Source organism: Nicotiana tabacum, chromosome 5, assembly GCF_000715075.1.
Source record: "Nicotiana tabacum cultivar K326 chromosome 5, ASM71507v2, whole genome shotgun sequence".
Classification (NCBI taxonomy): Eukaryota; Viridiplantae; Streptophyta; class Magnoliopsida; order Solanales; family Solanaceae; genus Nicotiana; species Nicotiana tabacum.
The window spans coordinates 69,073,293-69,086,962 of NC_134084.1; the positions used below are offsets into that span (position 1 = coordinate 69,073,293).

Consider the following 13,670-nt stretch of genomic DNA (forward strand, 5'->3'; position numbering starts at 1 on the left):
TCAGTCCTCAACTTACTCCAGAGTCTGCTTCTTTCTCTGCCAAAATGAATAATAAGACATTCCCTCCAAAACAGTACAATCAAAAGATAGATTTTGGACAGTCCAGAATCAATGTGTTCTGCAAATATTGTAAGAAATCAGGTCACACAATTGAAAAATATTATAAACTTCATGGTTTTCCCCAGAATTTTAAATTTAATAAGGAAAAAGGGGTAGCTACAAATGTGTCCACTGAGTTTGGGTGTCCATATCCTGGTCAGAAGCATAGTCCTCCTCAGTTTTGTGATGGTACTTCTCGTAATGGAATTCCTAGTCAAGTATGTGATGATCAAGCCTCATCTATTCCTGGTTTAACCAAACAACAATACTCACAGCTCATGACATTGCTGCAGCAGACTCAAATTGGTTCTGATTCTGATTCTCAATCCAACCTGATGGGTTCTGCAAATTTTTCAGGTAGTATTTTGTCTCTGCCTGTTTATTTTGACAATGAGTCTCATGCTTGTTTGTTGTCTGGGGCTAGTAGAAGTGTATGGATCATAGATAGTGGGGACACTGATCACATGACCTCTAATAAAGATATACTCTTTAACATCATACCACTAACAACTCCTTACTTAGTAACTTTACCTAATGGATACAAGGGAAAGGTTACTTGTATAGGATCTATTACTTTGTCCCCCTCTTTGACTCTTCATCAAGTACTATACATTCCATCCTTTCACTACAATCTGATTTCTGTCCACAAATTAATTCAACAACTCAAGTGCTTAATTCTGTTTACTTCTTGTTCATGCATTCTCATACAGGACCTTTCCATGAGGAAGCTTCTGGAACTTGGTAAATTGGACCAAGGACTTTACAAGCTTCTTCATGAGGATCACACTACTCCTGGTTCTGGATTCCCTGTTTCTATTTTTAGTAAGAATGTACACTCTAAGAATGTTTCTGATGTTTCCATTAACAAAGTTGTACCAAATAAAAGTGCTTTGAATTCTGTTCCTTTAGTTCCTTCTGATGATGTGCATAGTATAAATTCTATTCCTTTAGTTCCTTCTGATGTTGTGCATAGTATAAATAAACATGATGTATTGTGGCATCATAGGCTGGGACATATTCCTTTTGCTAAAATGAAGCTCATTCCTTCTATATCTGTTGATTTATCTTCTAAACAATCCTTTACATGTCATGTTTGCCCATTAGCAAGGCAAAATAGATTATCTTTTTCACATAGCACTTCTGTTTCTAATTCCTTGTTTGAATTGATTCATGTTGACACATGGGGACCTTATCACACACAAACATATTCTAGAGATAGATATTTTCTTACCATTGTGGATGATCATAGTAGGGCCACTTGGACCTATTTAATGCATTCTAAAAGTAATGTTTTTTCCTTGTTGAAAGCTTTCATAGCTATGATCAAAACCCAATTCAATTTTCATGTTAAAATTGTAAGGAGTGACAATGCTTTAGAAATAGGGCTCTCCAATTCTGCTAATACTTCTCTGAAAATGGTATTATCCACCAAACATCTTGTGCACATACACCCCAGCAGAATGGTGTAGTTGAGAGAAAACACAAACACCTACTAGAAACAGCAAGAGCATTATTATTTCAATCAAAACTCCCAACCAAATTCTGGGGAGATTGTATTTTGACTGCTACATACCTAATAAATAGATTTCCTTCAACTGTTTTACACAATAAAAACCCTTTTGAAGTTTTATATGGCAAAACACCTTCCTATACACATTTGAACCCATTTGGTTGTCTATGCTATGCTACCATCCCCAAGTGCAACAGAAACAAACTAGACCCTAGAGCAGCCCCTTGTGTGCTTGTTGGTTATCCATTTGGTAAGAAAGGGTATAAATTGTACAATCTCTCCACTAGAACTGTGTTTGTATCGAGAGATGTGGTTTTTCATGAGTCAATTTTTCCATTCCTCTTATCTTCTCCTTCCACTGCACTTACTGTTCCATTGCCTCTTATTCCTAATGATGATTTTTATCCTTTCCAATCTGAAACTTCAACCTCTTCATTTCCCTATTCTGTTCCTCTTTCAACCATTGCATCTCCAGATCCTCCTACTCTTTGTACTATTCCTGCACCTTCTAACTCATGTTCTGTCCCTCCTCCTGAAGTTAGAAGGAGCAGCCGGACTCACACTCTACCTTCTCATCTTAATGATTTTATAACACAACTTCCTTCTTCCCTTTCTGGCTCTACTTCTACATCACTTTCTGCTGCCCAATCAACAGCAACTGAGCCTCATTCTTATACTCAGGCATCTGCCAGCCCTGCTTGGCAGGAGGCAATGAGGCAAGAGTTTGATGCTTTAGAAGCTAATAAGACTTGGACAATAGTTGAGCTATCTAAAGGCAAGAAACCAATAGGTTGCAAATGCGTGTATAAAATTAAACGTAAAGCTGATGGTAGTGTGGAAAGGTATAAGGCTAGATTGGTGGTACGGGGTGATACACAAATTGAAGGGATTGATTTTCATGAAATATTTTCCCCGGTTGTCAAGATGTGCACCATCCGGTGTCTTGTGGCTTTTGCTGTCAAGAAAGGGTGGTCTCTCTTTCAATTAGATGTCAACAACGCATTTCTTCATGGTGATTTAGATGAGGAGGTGTACATGAAACTACCTCCAAGTCTTACTGTTACTTCCAATGTTCAGCCCTCTTCTACTTTGGTTTGCAAGCTTCAAAAACCCTTTATGGTTTAAGATAGGCATCTCGTCAGTGGTATGCCAAGTTATCCACTGCACTTTGCTCTAGAGGATATGTTTCTTCTCTAAATGATTACTCTCTCTTCATCAAGAAATCTGCCAATTCTATTATTTTCCTTGTTGTTTATGTGGATGATATTATTCTTACGGGTGATGATCTTACTGAAATTTCTGCCCTTAAGGAGTTCCTTAACGACTAATTTAAAATCAAAGATTTGGGTCTACTCAATTATTTTCTTGAGATTGAAGTTTTCTATGATAATTCTAGGATTATTCTTCATCAACGAAAGTTTATTGCTGATTTGCTTCATGAATTTGGTTGTGATTTTGCTTCTGCTGTGGTTTCTCCTCTAGAATTGGGTGTCAAGCTGCAATCTGATGATGGGGAGTTATTGCCTAGGCCTGACTCTTATAGGAGTTTAGTTGGTAAACTTAACTTTCTCACCCATACTAGACCTGATTTGTGTTTTGTTGTACAACACTTAAGTTAGCTTCTCAAGTGTCCTAGGGTGCCTCATATGAATGTTGTTCTTCACATTTTGAGATATTTGAAAGGCACTCCTGATTTTGGGGTTTCTCTTAATACCTCTTCTAATTTTTCTTTGCTTGCCTATTGTGATAGTGATTGGGCTGCTTGTTCTGAGTCTCGTAGGTTTGTTTCAGGTTTTTGCATAACTCTGGGTGGAAGTTTAATAAGTTGGAAATCTAAGAAACAGTCTGTTGTTTCATTATCCTCTGCTGAGGCTGAGTATTGGGCCATGAGTAAGGTTGTGGCTGAATTGGTTTGGTTGGTTCGTTTGCTCACTGATTTGGGTATTCCTTCTGTGTTTCCTGTTCCTGTATATTGTGATAATCTGGCTGCTTTGCATATTGCGAAAAATCTCGTGTTTCACGAACGTACTAAACACATCGAAGTGGACTGCCATTTCATAAGGACAAAGTTAGCTGACGGCCTAATTTCTTTACATCATATCTGCACTATTTCTCAACTGGCTAACATTTTTACCAAGTGTTTGACAGGTGGACAGCATCATTTGTTGCTTGGCAAGTTGGGTGTGACATCACCCTCCAACTTGAGGGGGTGTTGGAGTTACATAAACATACAGCCTTGGGCCATAGTCCTATAGAACAGATTTGGGCCAAAGTCAGCAAAGTCAGCCCAATAATTGTATTTATATTAGCCCGGTTAGATTGATAGAAGAAGACTATTTTGCCCTTTGTATATATATGCGTATATACTCTAAAACTTTCCTAATAAGATGAATGAAAGTCTAATTTTCTCTCTGTCTCCGTCTTCTCTCTTCGAACGGCAACCTTAGATTCATCTCGTCAATTTTGTTCAATGACAATGTTAACAATTTTTGGAGAGAAACTATTTTTTTCTGCTTCTCCTTAAAAGCATTTTTTTCCTTTCAAAAACTTGGTCAAACACCTTAATTTTAGAAAGAAAAAAAAACACTTTTCATCCAAAAAAAAAGTGTTTTTGCCTTAAAAGAAGCTTGGCCAAACAGGCTATAAGACTAATTGCCAAAATCTGTACTTATGACGATGAACCATCACAAAACTAATACGAATGCGAGTCAATTTATATGTAATTTGGTTTGAAATTATTGCATTTATTTTACTGTACAATATAAACGAAGTAATTCTTGATTACAAAATCTTGTTTCTGAGAATTCACGATTCTATCAACATGTTAAGTACTACAGTACCTGTATGTTTTTAAATTCATGTACATAATGCATTAACGATCAAATTCTTTTCCTTGAAATGTGTCGTACGATTGTGTATGGATTATGGAATATTAAAACAAACCCAAAATATTGAACGTTTAAATCTTGTAATGGACCACATCAACCAACAGTTAACGATACGTCAACTGAAAAATTGCACGAAGATAATTATGTCAAATTGTTTATTTACACCTCGCAATGGTGGAGCCATCTTTGTTCAAGAGGTGTCCCATAACCGAGAATACCGTCACTGTATACCTAGGTAATTTTTTTTATGTATATATACTATATATTGAATCGCTTTGAATTTTTTATGTGTTACTTTTTTATATTTTGATTCTCGTTATTAAAAATCTTGGTCCCGCTACATCTCGAAATGGTGCCAAAAATAACAAATAATAAACTAAGAAATTGACTATAAAATCAAGAGCATATCAAAATAAGGACCATAGTAAAATTGTTATATTGCCGTCACTCATATGACTGATGAGATTCAAACAGAGAACTAAATTATTTTTGACTTGGAAGACAAAAAAGTGTGATAAAGATGAGAGCTTATAAAATAAATAATCATAAAATTGACTATTTTCTGATTTGTTCTTTCGTCGATGGGGCCTTAAAACAAAATAAAAAATCGGAAAAATAATTTATTCCCCTTTCTAAGAGGAGTAGGATCTTTAGTTGATCTGTCATTTCCCCTCCTTTCTTTGTAGATTATTAGCTCCAAAATACCTATACCAAAAGATCAGTGTGCAATTTGCATGAAATCTATTTTTCAACTTCAAACTAGTAGGTGAGGTTTCATAATGTTAGGTGATGTCCTGATTTTCTTACCATAATTAGTTTTGCTATCTCATGAAGGAAAGGACAACATATTTATCATAATTGGGTTTTTCTTTTTCTAGAAGAAAAATATAATTCTTTCATATTTGGCTAGTCCCTTTTTCTTGTAGGAAAAGGTTTGGAGTTCTATAAATTGAAGATTCGTCTTCTCATTCAGCTGCATCCTCAATGTAGCCATATGGGGTTTGAGAGTCGAGTGTAGGGAGAGAACTTTACGGGACAAGTGTTAGTGTGTCACTTGTGTTTGCCTCTTCATGAGGTTGTTCTCTCGATATTTTGTACTCTCTTTTTATATAGTGGATTGCTCATCCCCGCACGTGGACGTAGGTCAGTTGATCGAACCATGTTAAATGTTTGTGTCTCTTTTGGTATATTTCTCTTTGTTGTATGATTTATTGTCGTTCAAGGTTTGTTTTGCTAGCTTCCGCATAACACCTGATTTTTCCGATCCTAACACATAAATCTATAGCCAGAAAAATATTTTTTTTTATATTTATTCTGAAAAGCATTTTCTTATATTATTGTATTAGACAAGAAAGGAATTCCCTTTGTGTATGCGCGCCGCAAAAAAGTATAGTACTCAATTCCATTAGTGACGGCAAGCAGTGGCGAAGCCAGTAATTTCCTCAAGGGTGTTCAAATTTGAAATAAGTAAAAAAAAATCTGACAAAGGATGTTCAATATATGTTATGTACCTCTAAAACTTAATATTTTACTTATATACTCAATATAATATTCTGATAAAGAGTGGTGAGACCACCCTAAGCAATTCGCCCATGACGGCAAGGTATAGTTGTTGATCGATCGTTAATAACCTACATGTCCCATGTTGGACTAATTATACATCAAAATAATCAACAATTTTCTCATTTGGGATGATAATTGAAACAACAAGCAGATTTTGAAAAGTAATACACCATATAATTGAGAATCACTAAAACTACGATGCTTGAGTCAAAAGAAAACTTCAATTGGAAAAATGACATCATCATGGAACAAAAGTACCAAATAGAAAAATAACAGAGCATATATAAATAATAAGTTACTCCTATTTAATACTTTGAGTTTGAGCATTATTTTCGCTGAAGTTCCTTTCAAAAGTGAACACTATAAAAGTAAAATTCTGTCAATTTAAAAAATGACACATCTATTAGAGAGTAAAAAAAAATTAAGACTAAAGTAATCGGAATGACAAGTGGCTATAACGTAAAAGACAAAGTAAGTCGAAAATCACCAGCTACTTTTTGAGTCAAAGTAGCAACAAGCAAAATTTATTATTTATTTTTAAAATATTTAAAAATACAGTATTAATTATTATAAAAGTAAAGCAGCACCTAGTTCACATTAAAAGTAAAATCTCCTGTATTTCATATTCTTAAAACCAGTCTCTTTCTGAAAAATTAGGATTATGCTTCGATAAATTTGTTAAAAATTGTTTAGTTATAATGTTTTTACATTATTACGTCAATTACTGATAACTTCCATAGTATGTGAAACTAGTAATCCGAAAAATAAACAGCTAACCATTCATATCATATTAAATTCAACTCATAGTGTAAAAACTTCATTATAAAAGTTTCATTACGAGATCATTTTTCTACTACCCTTTTCCCTTCCCCTTCCTTGACGCTTATGTAATGAAACTCTTTTTCTTTTATATAAAATATCCTTTCTTGTTCCATTTTATGTGACATAGTTCGAAATATTAGGTTCGAACAGATTAATTTTTTATGTGAGTTTGAACATAAAATTTTCAAAATTTTTGAAAAAATATTTTACCTATTTAGATGTTACGTAAAACTACTGTCATAGTATGTATTTGAAAAAACATGGAAGGTCAAATGGTTTTGTGGGTCATTACAAATTTGTTTTTAGGTTTATGTTCCGATCAGAGGCGGAGCTAGAGTGCAGAGAGCGGGTTTGGTCGAACCCAATAGCTTTGATTTGAACTCTATATTTGTCTTAAAAAATTCATTGAATATGTATAAGTTATTACTTCCTCCGTTTCAATTTAGATGAGGTAGTTTGACTCGGCAACTTTTGAAATTTCTGGTCTTAAAAGCTTAAGAGGTAAAAACTTTGTGGGGGTTATAAAAACTTCTCACTAAAGGTAAAATGTGTAATATAAAGAGTTTAAAGTTGAATTATTTTCAAATTTAGAAATTGTATTATTTATTTTGGAACAGACTAATAAAGATAGTATCTCATCTAATTTGAAACATAAGGAGTAATTTAAAATCCAGTAACTTAAGGCGAGAATAAAACACCGGACCCATAAGCTTGAAATCTTGGCTTTCACCTTTAGTTCCTATTTTCTTTTTTACACATGTCTTTATACATAAGATATCTATGTTTTATATAAAAGAGATGTAAAAAAAAAGACATTTTCTTAATTTGAATATTATAAATGACCAAGAAAGCCTATTTCCTCTACTATATATATAGTAACTTGATTCTACAAAATATCAAATGTAGGTAAATTTTCTCCTCCTAACTCTTACTAAGTCGGATTATAAAAATGTGAAAATATACGACATTGCTTTAATTCTACTACTTCAGTTAGGATAGGAAGGGCGCGAAGTGGACCCCTTCCCTCCTGCAATCAAACTCCTCCCGCAATGTCTCTTTCCCGTACTTAATACCTCCCAACTTCCCCTTTCTTCATTGTCACTCTCCACCCCCCTCCTCCGCCACTGCCCATCTCTCTTCTCCTCCGTCCAAAACCACCCCAATTTGATTTCTCTTCCGCTCCTAAAAGATAAGGGAATCTTTTCGTACTAAAACTTTGTGAAAATTCTGGAACAGAGGAAGTGGAATTTCGAACACGTTAACGTTCTCTCTTTCCAATATTTAAAAAAAATAATAATGTTCCTATAGTACAAAAGGATTCACATTTTAAAGTACGTGTCTTTTTGGGTTCTGTAAGCACTGATCCCAACAAACCATGTTGAGAATATCCGTTTTGTTTCTTTGTTTCCTGAATTTTCAGCTTTTTATGCACACTGGGGTTTCTCTAACTTCCGACGGACTTTCCCTTTTGTCTCTGAAATCCGCGATGGATGACGGCGGCGGCACTGTTTTCTCCGACTGGAATGAAAACGATGACACTCCTTGTCGTTGGACAGGCATTTCATGTGCTAACATTTCTGGTTCTTCAGAGCCACGTGTCGTTGGGATTACTGTCTCCGGCAAGAATCTCCGGGGATACTTACCGTCGGAGCTGGGGACCTTAGTATATCTCCGGCGACTCAATCTTCATGGAAATAATATTTACGGTTCTATCCCTGACCCTCTCTTTAATGCCACGTCACTTCATAGTATTTTTCTGTATGATAATAATATCTCCGGTCAACTTCCGCCCTCTATTTGTAATCTACCTCGGCTTCAAAATTTGGACCTTTCGAATAATTCACTTTCTGGAACTTTCTCGAAGTATCTCCGTAACTGCCGGCAGTTACAGAGGTTGATTCTTGCTCGGAATAAATTTTCCGGCGAGATTCCGGTGGGGGTGTTCCCGGAGCTGGCGAATTTGGAGCAAATTGATCTTTCGTCGAATTCGTTTAATGGGTCGATTCCTGAAGATATTGGTGAATTGAAGTCACTCTCTGGAACTTTGAATCTTTCTTTCAATCATTTCAGTGGAAGAATCCCAAAATCTATTGGTGATTTGCCTTTAACTGTTAATTTTGATCTTAGGAATAATAATTTATCTGGTGAAATTCCTCAGACGGGTTCATTTGCAAATCAAGGTCCAACGGCATTTTTGAATAATCCTATGTTATGTGGATTTCCTTTACAAAAGAGCTGTAAAAATAGTTCAAACAATTCATCAGAAGTTCAGGGTTCATCTAGTAATGAGGGCACTAATTCACCTAAGGGGTTAAAACCGGGATTTATTATATTGATCTGTTTGGCTGATGCATTTGGAGTGGCATTTATTGGTCTAGTGATTATTTATTTGTATTGGAAAAAGAAAGACTCTGGTGGTTGTAGTTGTACGGGAAAAGGGAAATTTGGTGGGAATGAGAAGAGAATGTTCTGTGATTTCCCTTGCATTAGTGGATTTCCGAATAATGAATCGGAAGTTGAGTCTGAGAAGGGAGGCGGTGGTGGAGCTAGTGGTGGTGTTAGTGGTGGCGAGGGCGATCTCGTGGCTATTGATAAAGGTTTTAACTTTGAACTTGATGAGCTGTTGAGGGCTTCTGCTTATGTCTTAGGAAAGAGTGGATTAGGGATAGTGTACAAGGTTGTGCTAGGGAATGGTATTCCTGTGGCTGTGAGGAGGTTGGGGGAAGGCGGGGAACAGAGATATAAGGAGTTTGTGGCTGAGATTCAGGCGATCGGAAGGGTTAAGCATCCTAATGTCGTGAAATTAAGAGCTTATTATTGGGCTCCTGACGAGAAGCTTCTCATTAGTGATTTCATTTCTAATGGAAGCTTGACTTCTGCCCTTCACGGTGAGCTTTTCATAATATTAAAACTTCTTCAATTTTGTTTGTGTAGTAGATATTACATCATTTTGAAAGAATGATCTGATGCATCCATGTTCGGAACATTGGGGTATACTATATTCTTACCATTAGTAGCATGATAAACTCATGAGCAAAACTAAAATAATGAATTGGTGTTTTAATTATTGATCACTCTTTAAGAATTGGAAAAACAGAAAAAGACTTTTGGTAGTAGATTAGTTAAGAGCTTGGGATGTTCAAGTATTTATTCACTCGTATAACTGCTTAATATATGCCTGGTCATGAAATAATGACTATTAGCGATTGCAAGGGCAGCCCAGTGCACAAAGTATCCCGTGTTCACGCAGCGTCCGGGGAAGGGCCGCACCTCAAAGGGTGTGATGTAGACACATGCCATCTAATAATAGTTTTATCTTGAAAGAGTCCCATGTGTGCTTGTGCAATCCTTGAGTGAGGATGATTATTGTTTGTGACTTGATACTATGCTTAGGATTTAAGCCTAATTGTATCAGCTGATAAGGAAGTCTTCTATAATGCATCTCATATGAAAAAGTTATCTGCATAAAGGGTAGATCAAGAACCTAATATTTGCCATCCATTTCAATGGACATATAAAGCACGCCACAGCGTATTAACATAGTAATGATCCAGCGACGCAGACTAGCAGTATTTACTGTAGATGCAATAATCAGATATTGTCATCATACAGAATCTGGTGGAGCGAAATTGGGAACCCTTTATGTTTTGAAAGATTTAATCTGTTTTTGTCCGCGTGATATATGGTTGATTGTCCCTATAAATCTTGCGAAAACAATCTATCATCAGTTAGAGAAAACCCAATAAATACAAGGGTGCAAGAATTTAATCAATTCCTTGAGTTGTGGAGTTAAGGATCTGCTTATCCAACTGCATCTGGATACTACTAGGTCAATTAAGTCTTTTCGAGATCTATTACTTGATTTGCATATGCTAATATTCAAGAATTTGGGAATCTCTCTGCCTGTTGCATTTTGACTGTATGGATGTTTTCTTTTTTCGAAGGAAACCAGAATGTGTAGCTATCTGGTCTGGTAACTACAAATCCAGTGTGAAATGGGACTTCTTCCCTGAGGTGGATTCCAAAATCAGTGTTCTGCATGTGACTTTTGCACTGTTGCTGTTAGTATAGCTGCATCGATGTTCATCTTTTTAATTTAGGTTTTTGCCCCTGACACAAATTACTGTTACATTTATCGAATATCTACTCCACTACTCTATATACTTGTAACTATGAATGGGTAACACAACTGCTACCCAGTAGTAAGTGCTTGCTTTCTGACAACATATTTGGTTCTTCTTCGGTAAAGCCATATATATATATATACTTCTTAATCATTGGTTATATCATATATGGTACCCGAAATTCCTGGTTTCTTAATATACACTTTTAAGATTATGTAACTGGAATTTGACTGTAGAATATTTCCTTTTGCATTCTGAAGAAGTTAAGGACTTGTTCCTTTTCTTCTCTTCCTTTATCTCTGCTTCTGAATTGAATTGCCATGTGGTAAGTCTGAAGTTATCAATGTAGCAACAGTTATTTCATGCTCAAACAGATTGTGCATAACCGGGTTAATATGAATGACGATTTGCCTCTAGTGTAATGTTTATATTTAGCAGAAAAGTTATTAACTCGTATCTTCTTTGTTTAGTGTTGTAAATGTTGTGATTGAAACTCTGGTTTTCCTTTAAACAGGGAGAAATGGGCAACCATCGCCGAGCTTAACCTGGTCAACGAGACTGAAAATTGTGAAGGGAATAGCGAGAGGTTTAGCTTATCTCCATGAGTGTAGCCCAAGGAAATTTGTCCATGGAGACATCAAACCATCCAACATTCTCCTTGATAATGAACTGCAGCCATTTGTCTCTGATTTTGGCCTCAATCGGTTGATTAATATCACGGGAAACAACCCCTCCTCTTCTGGTGGCTTTATGGGTGGAGCTCTTCCTTACTTGAAGCCTGCTCAACCAGATCGACCCAACAACTATCGAGCACCAGAAGCTCGAATCCCTGGTAACAGACCTACACAAAAATGGGATGTCTACTCGTTCGGGGTTGTCTTGCTTGAACTGCTAACCGGAAAGTCTCCTGACCTCTCAATTCCCACAACTTCCACTTCAACAGAAGCTCCAGATCTTGTAAGATGGGTAAGAAAGGGATTTGAGGAGCAAAATCCACTATCGGACATGGTGGAACCAATGTTGCTTCAGGAAATCCATGCTAAGAAGGAAGTACTTGCTGTATTTCATGTAGCCCTTGCATGCACCGAGGCAGATCCAGATATTCGACCGAGGATGAAAACTGTCTCAGAAAACATTGAGAAAATTGGAGCTTAAACTATTGGCTACACTCATGTCAAGAAGTTCTTGAGTTCCCAAGATTTTTTTGCAGTTGATCCTGTCATTTTTTTTCTTTCTTCGGAGGCTTCTTCAATCTATATATTCCACTATAGAAGGTACAGAATCCCAGTGTGCTGAAACAAAATTTGCTCAACTTTTTAGCAGTTAATTAGTTGTTTATCTTTGTAATCTATTCCTGTTATTCTGAAGTTAAATCAATTTGTCTTAGTCAATAAAATTAATTCTTTGCTCGTAGAACTCAAGGGAAAAACCTGCTTAAAGCTCAGTAGAAGTAGGAGCTCAAGGGACTACTTGTAATGGGAATGCATGCGAAACACAGGCAGGAACATTTTTTTATTTTTTGGAACAGGCAGGAACTTCCATTCTGGTTAACGAGAAGCATATTGACCGTGAGCCACGAGAGATAATAGCCCAACCAAACTTTAATAACTCGCCCAACCAATTGCTGAGGCATGATTTCTGCTAAGGGAGTTCAAAAAAAGAAAAAAAGGTGAAAACTTAGAATAAACTTGTTTACCTCGAAAAATGTGAGTGACAAGTAAATGTAATTTGTGATTTTAAAGATATGTGATTTATTCTAATACTAGTGAATATACAAGTAATATTAGGTATAAGTAAGAAGAATTGATGAACCAAACCAGTGTTGTTAGAGCAATGGGGACCTCGACCTCGATTATCTCGGGGGCCTCGAGGTGAGTTAAGAGCATTAAAGTGAATAATAAAGTAAAAACAATTATGGAGCACAGTAAACGAGAAAAGCAAAGTAGAATGTCCTATTGTAGTGAATGAGATGATGTTTATAAATGATTGGAGTCCCCTTTATATAGAAGTGGAAAACCCTAATATGGTACATTTCCAATTATGGTAAAGAATTCTATTGGTACAGCTGTATAACAACCTAGTACGGATTCGTACTATGTCGTACAAATCTTATCCCTTAACTTATGCCCTGATCCACGTGTCCTTGAGAAATTCCCGCTCTTTCGTAAGTGTCATCGAAATTGTACTGTCCTCGAGGCAGATCATGACGGGTCTCTGATTTGCTTCTTGAGGTGCGCATATCCCAGCCAGGCTCGATTCTTACTTCGAGCTTCCAAACTCGAGCTCGGAGTATGATCAAGTCTTCGAAATCGAGCTCTCCAATTTAGACCGTATACAGATAGTCCCCGCATTTCTTAGAATGAAATGATATGAAACGATTTGAATTCCCGAAGTCCTTTATGAGGGCATCACTCTTATGACGTAAGCGTTGAAATGATCGAAACGTCCCGTCGGTTCTCTTCAAAAGCATTAAATGCACGTCAGAGTCGGTCGGCCATCAATATTAATGAACCGTCGTCGCCTTCCTCTATTATACTTGTTTTCTCTTCTCATTAAGAACTTTTCCACCTTGCAACACCTATTTTCCTCTATACGTTTCCTTTTCACCACCAGTTCCTCCGCCGCATTAGCTCAAAACCTCGCCGGTTTATTCATTTCTTTCTT

General features: G+C 36.4%; 1 protein-coding gene across 1 annotated transcript; it reads left to right on the forward strand.

The window, feature by feature from the left end:
- The first annotated feature begins 7,862 nt into the window (after positions 1–7,862).
- LOC107784709 (receptor protein kinase-like protein ZAR1) lies at positions 7,863–12,419 on the forward strand. Its single transcript, XM_016605878.2, has 2 exons — positions 7,863–9,770; positions 11,521–12,419. Exons 1-2 carry the CDS (start codon positions 8,258–8,260, stop codon positions 12,159–12,161), a joined length of 2,154 nt encoding a protein of 717 aa, XP_016461364.1. The 5' UTR covers positions 7,863–8,257; the 3' UTR covers positions 12,162–12,419.
- Positions 12,420–13,670: the final 1,251 nt, after the last annotated feature.

What these genes read in the sequence shown, in the direction of transcription:
- LOC107784709 (XM_016605878.2), top strand. Translation starts at nt 8,258, where the DNA reads ATGTTGAGAATATCCGTTTTGTTTCTTTGTTTCCTGAATTTTCAGCTT. An exon ending in CTTGACTTCTGCCCTTCACG is followed by an intron (nt 9,771 to 11,520) that starts GTGAGCTTTTCA and finishes TCCTTTAAACAG; the next exon opens with GGAGAAATGGGCAACCATCG.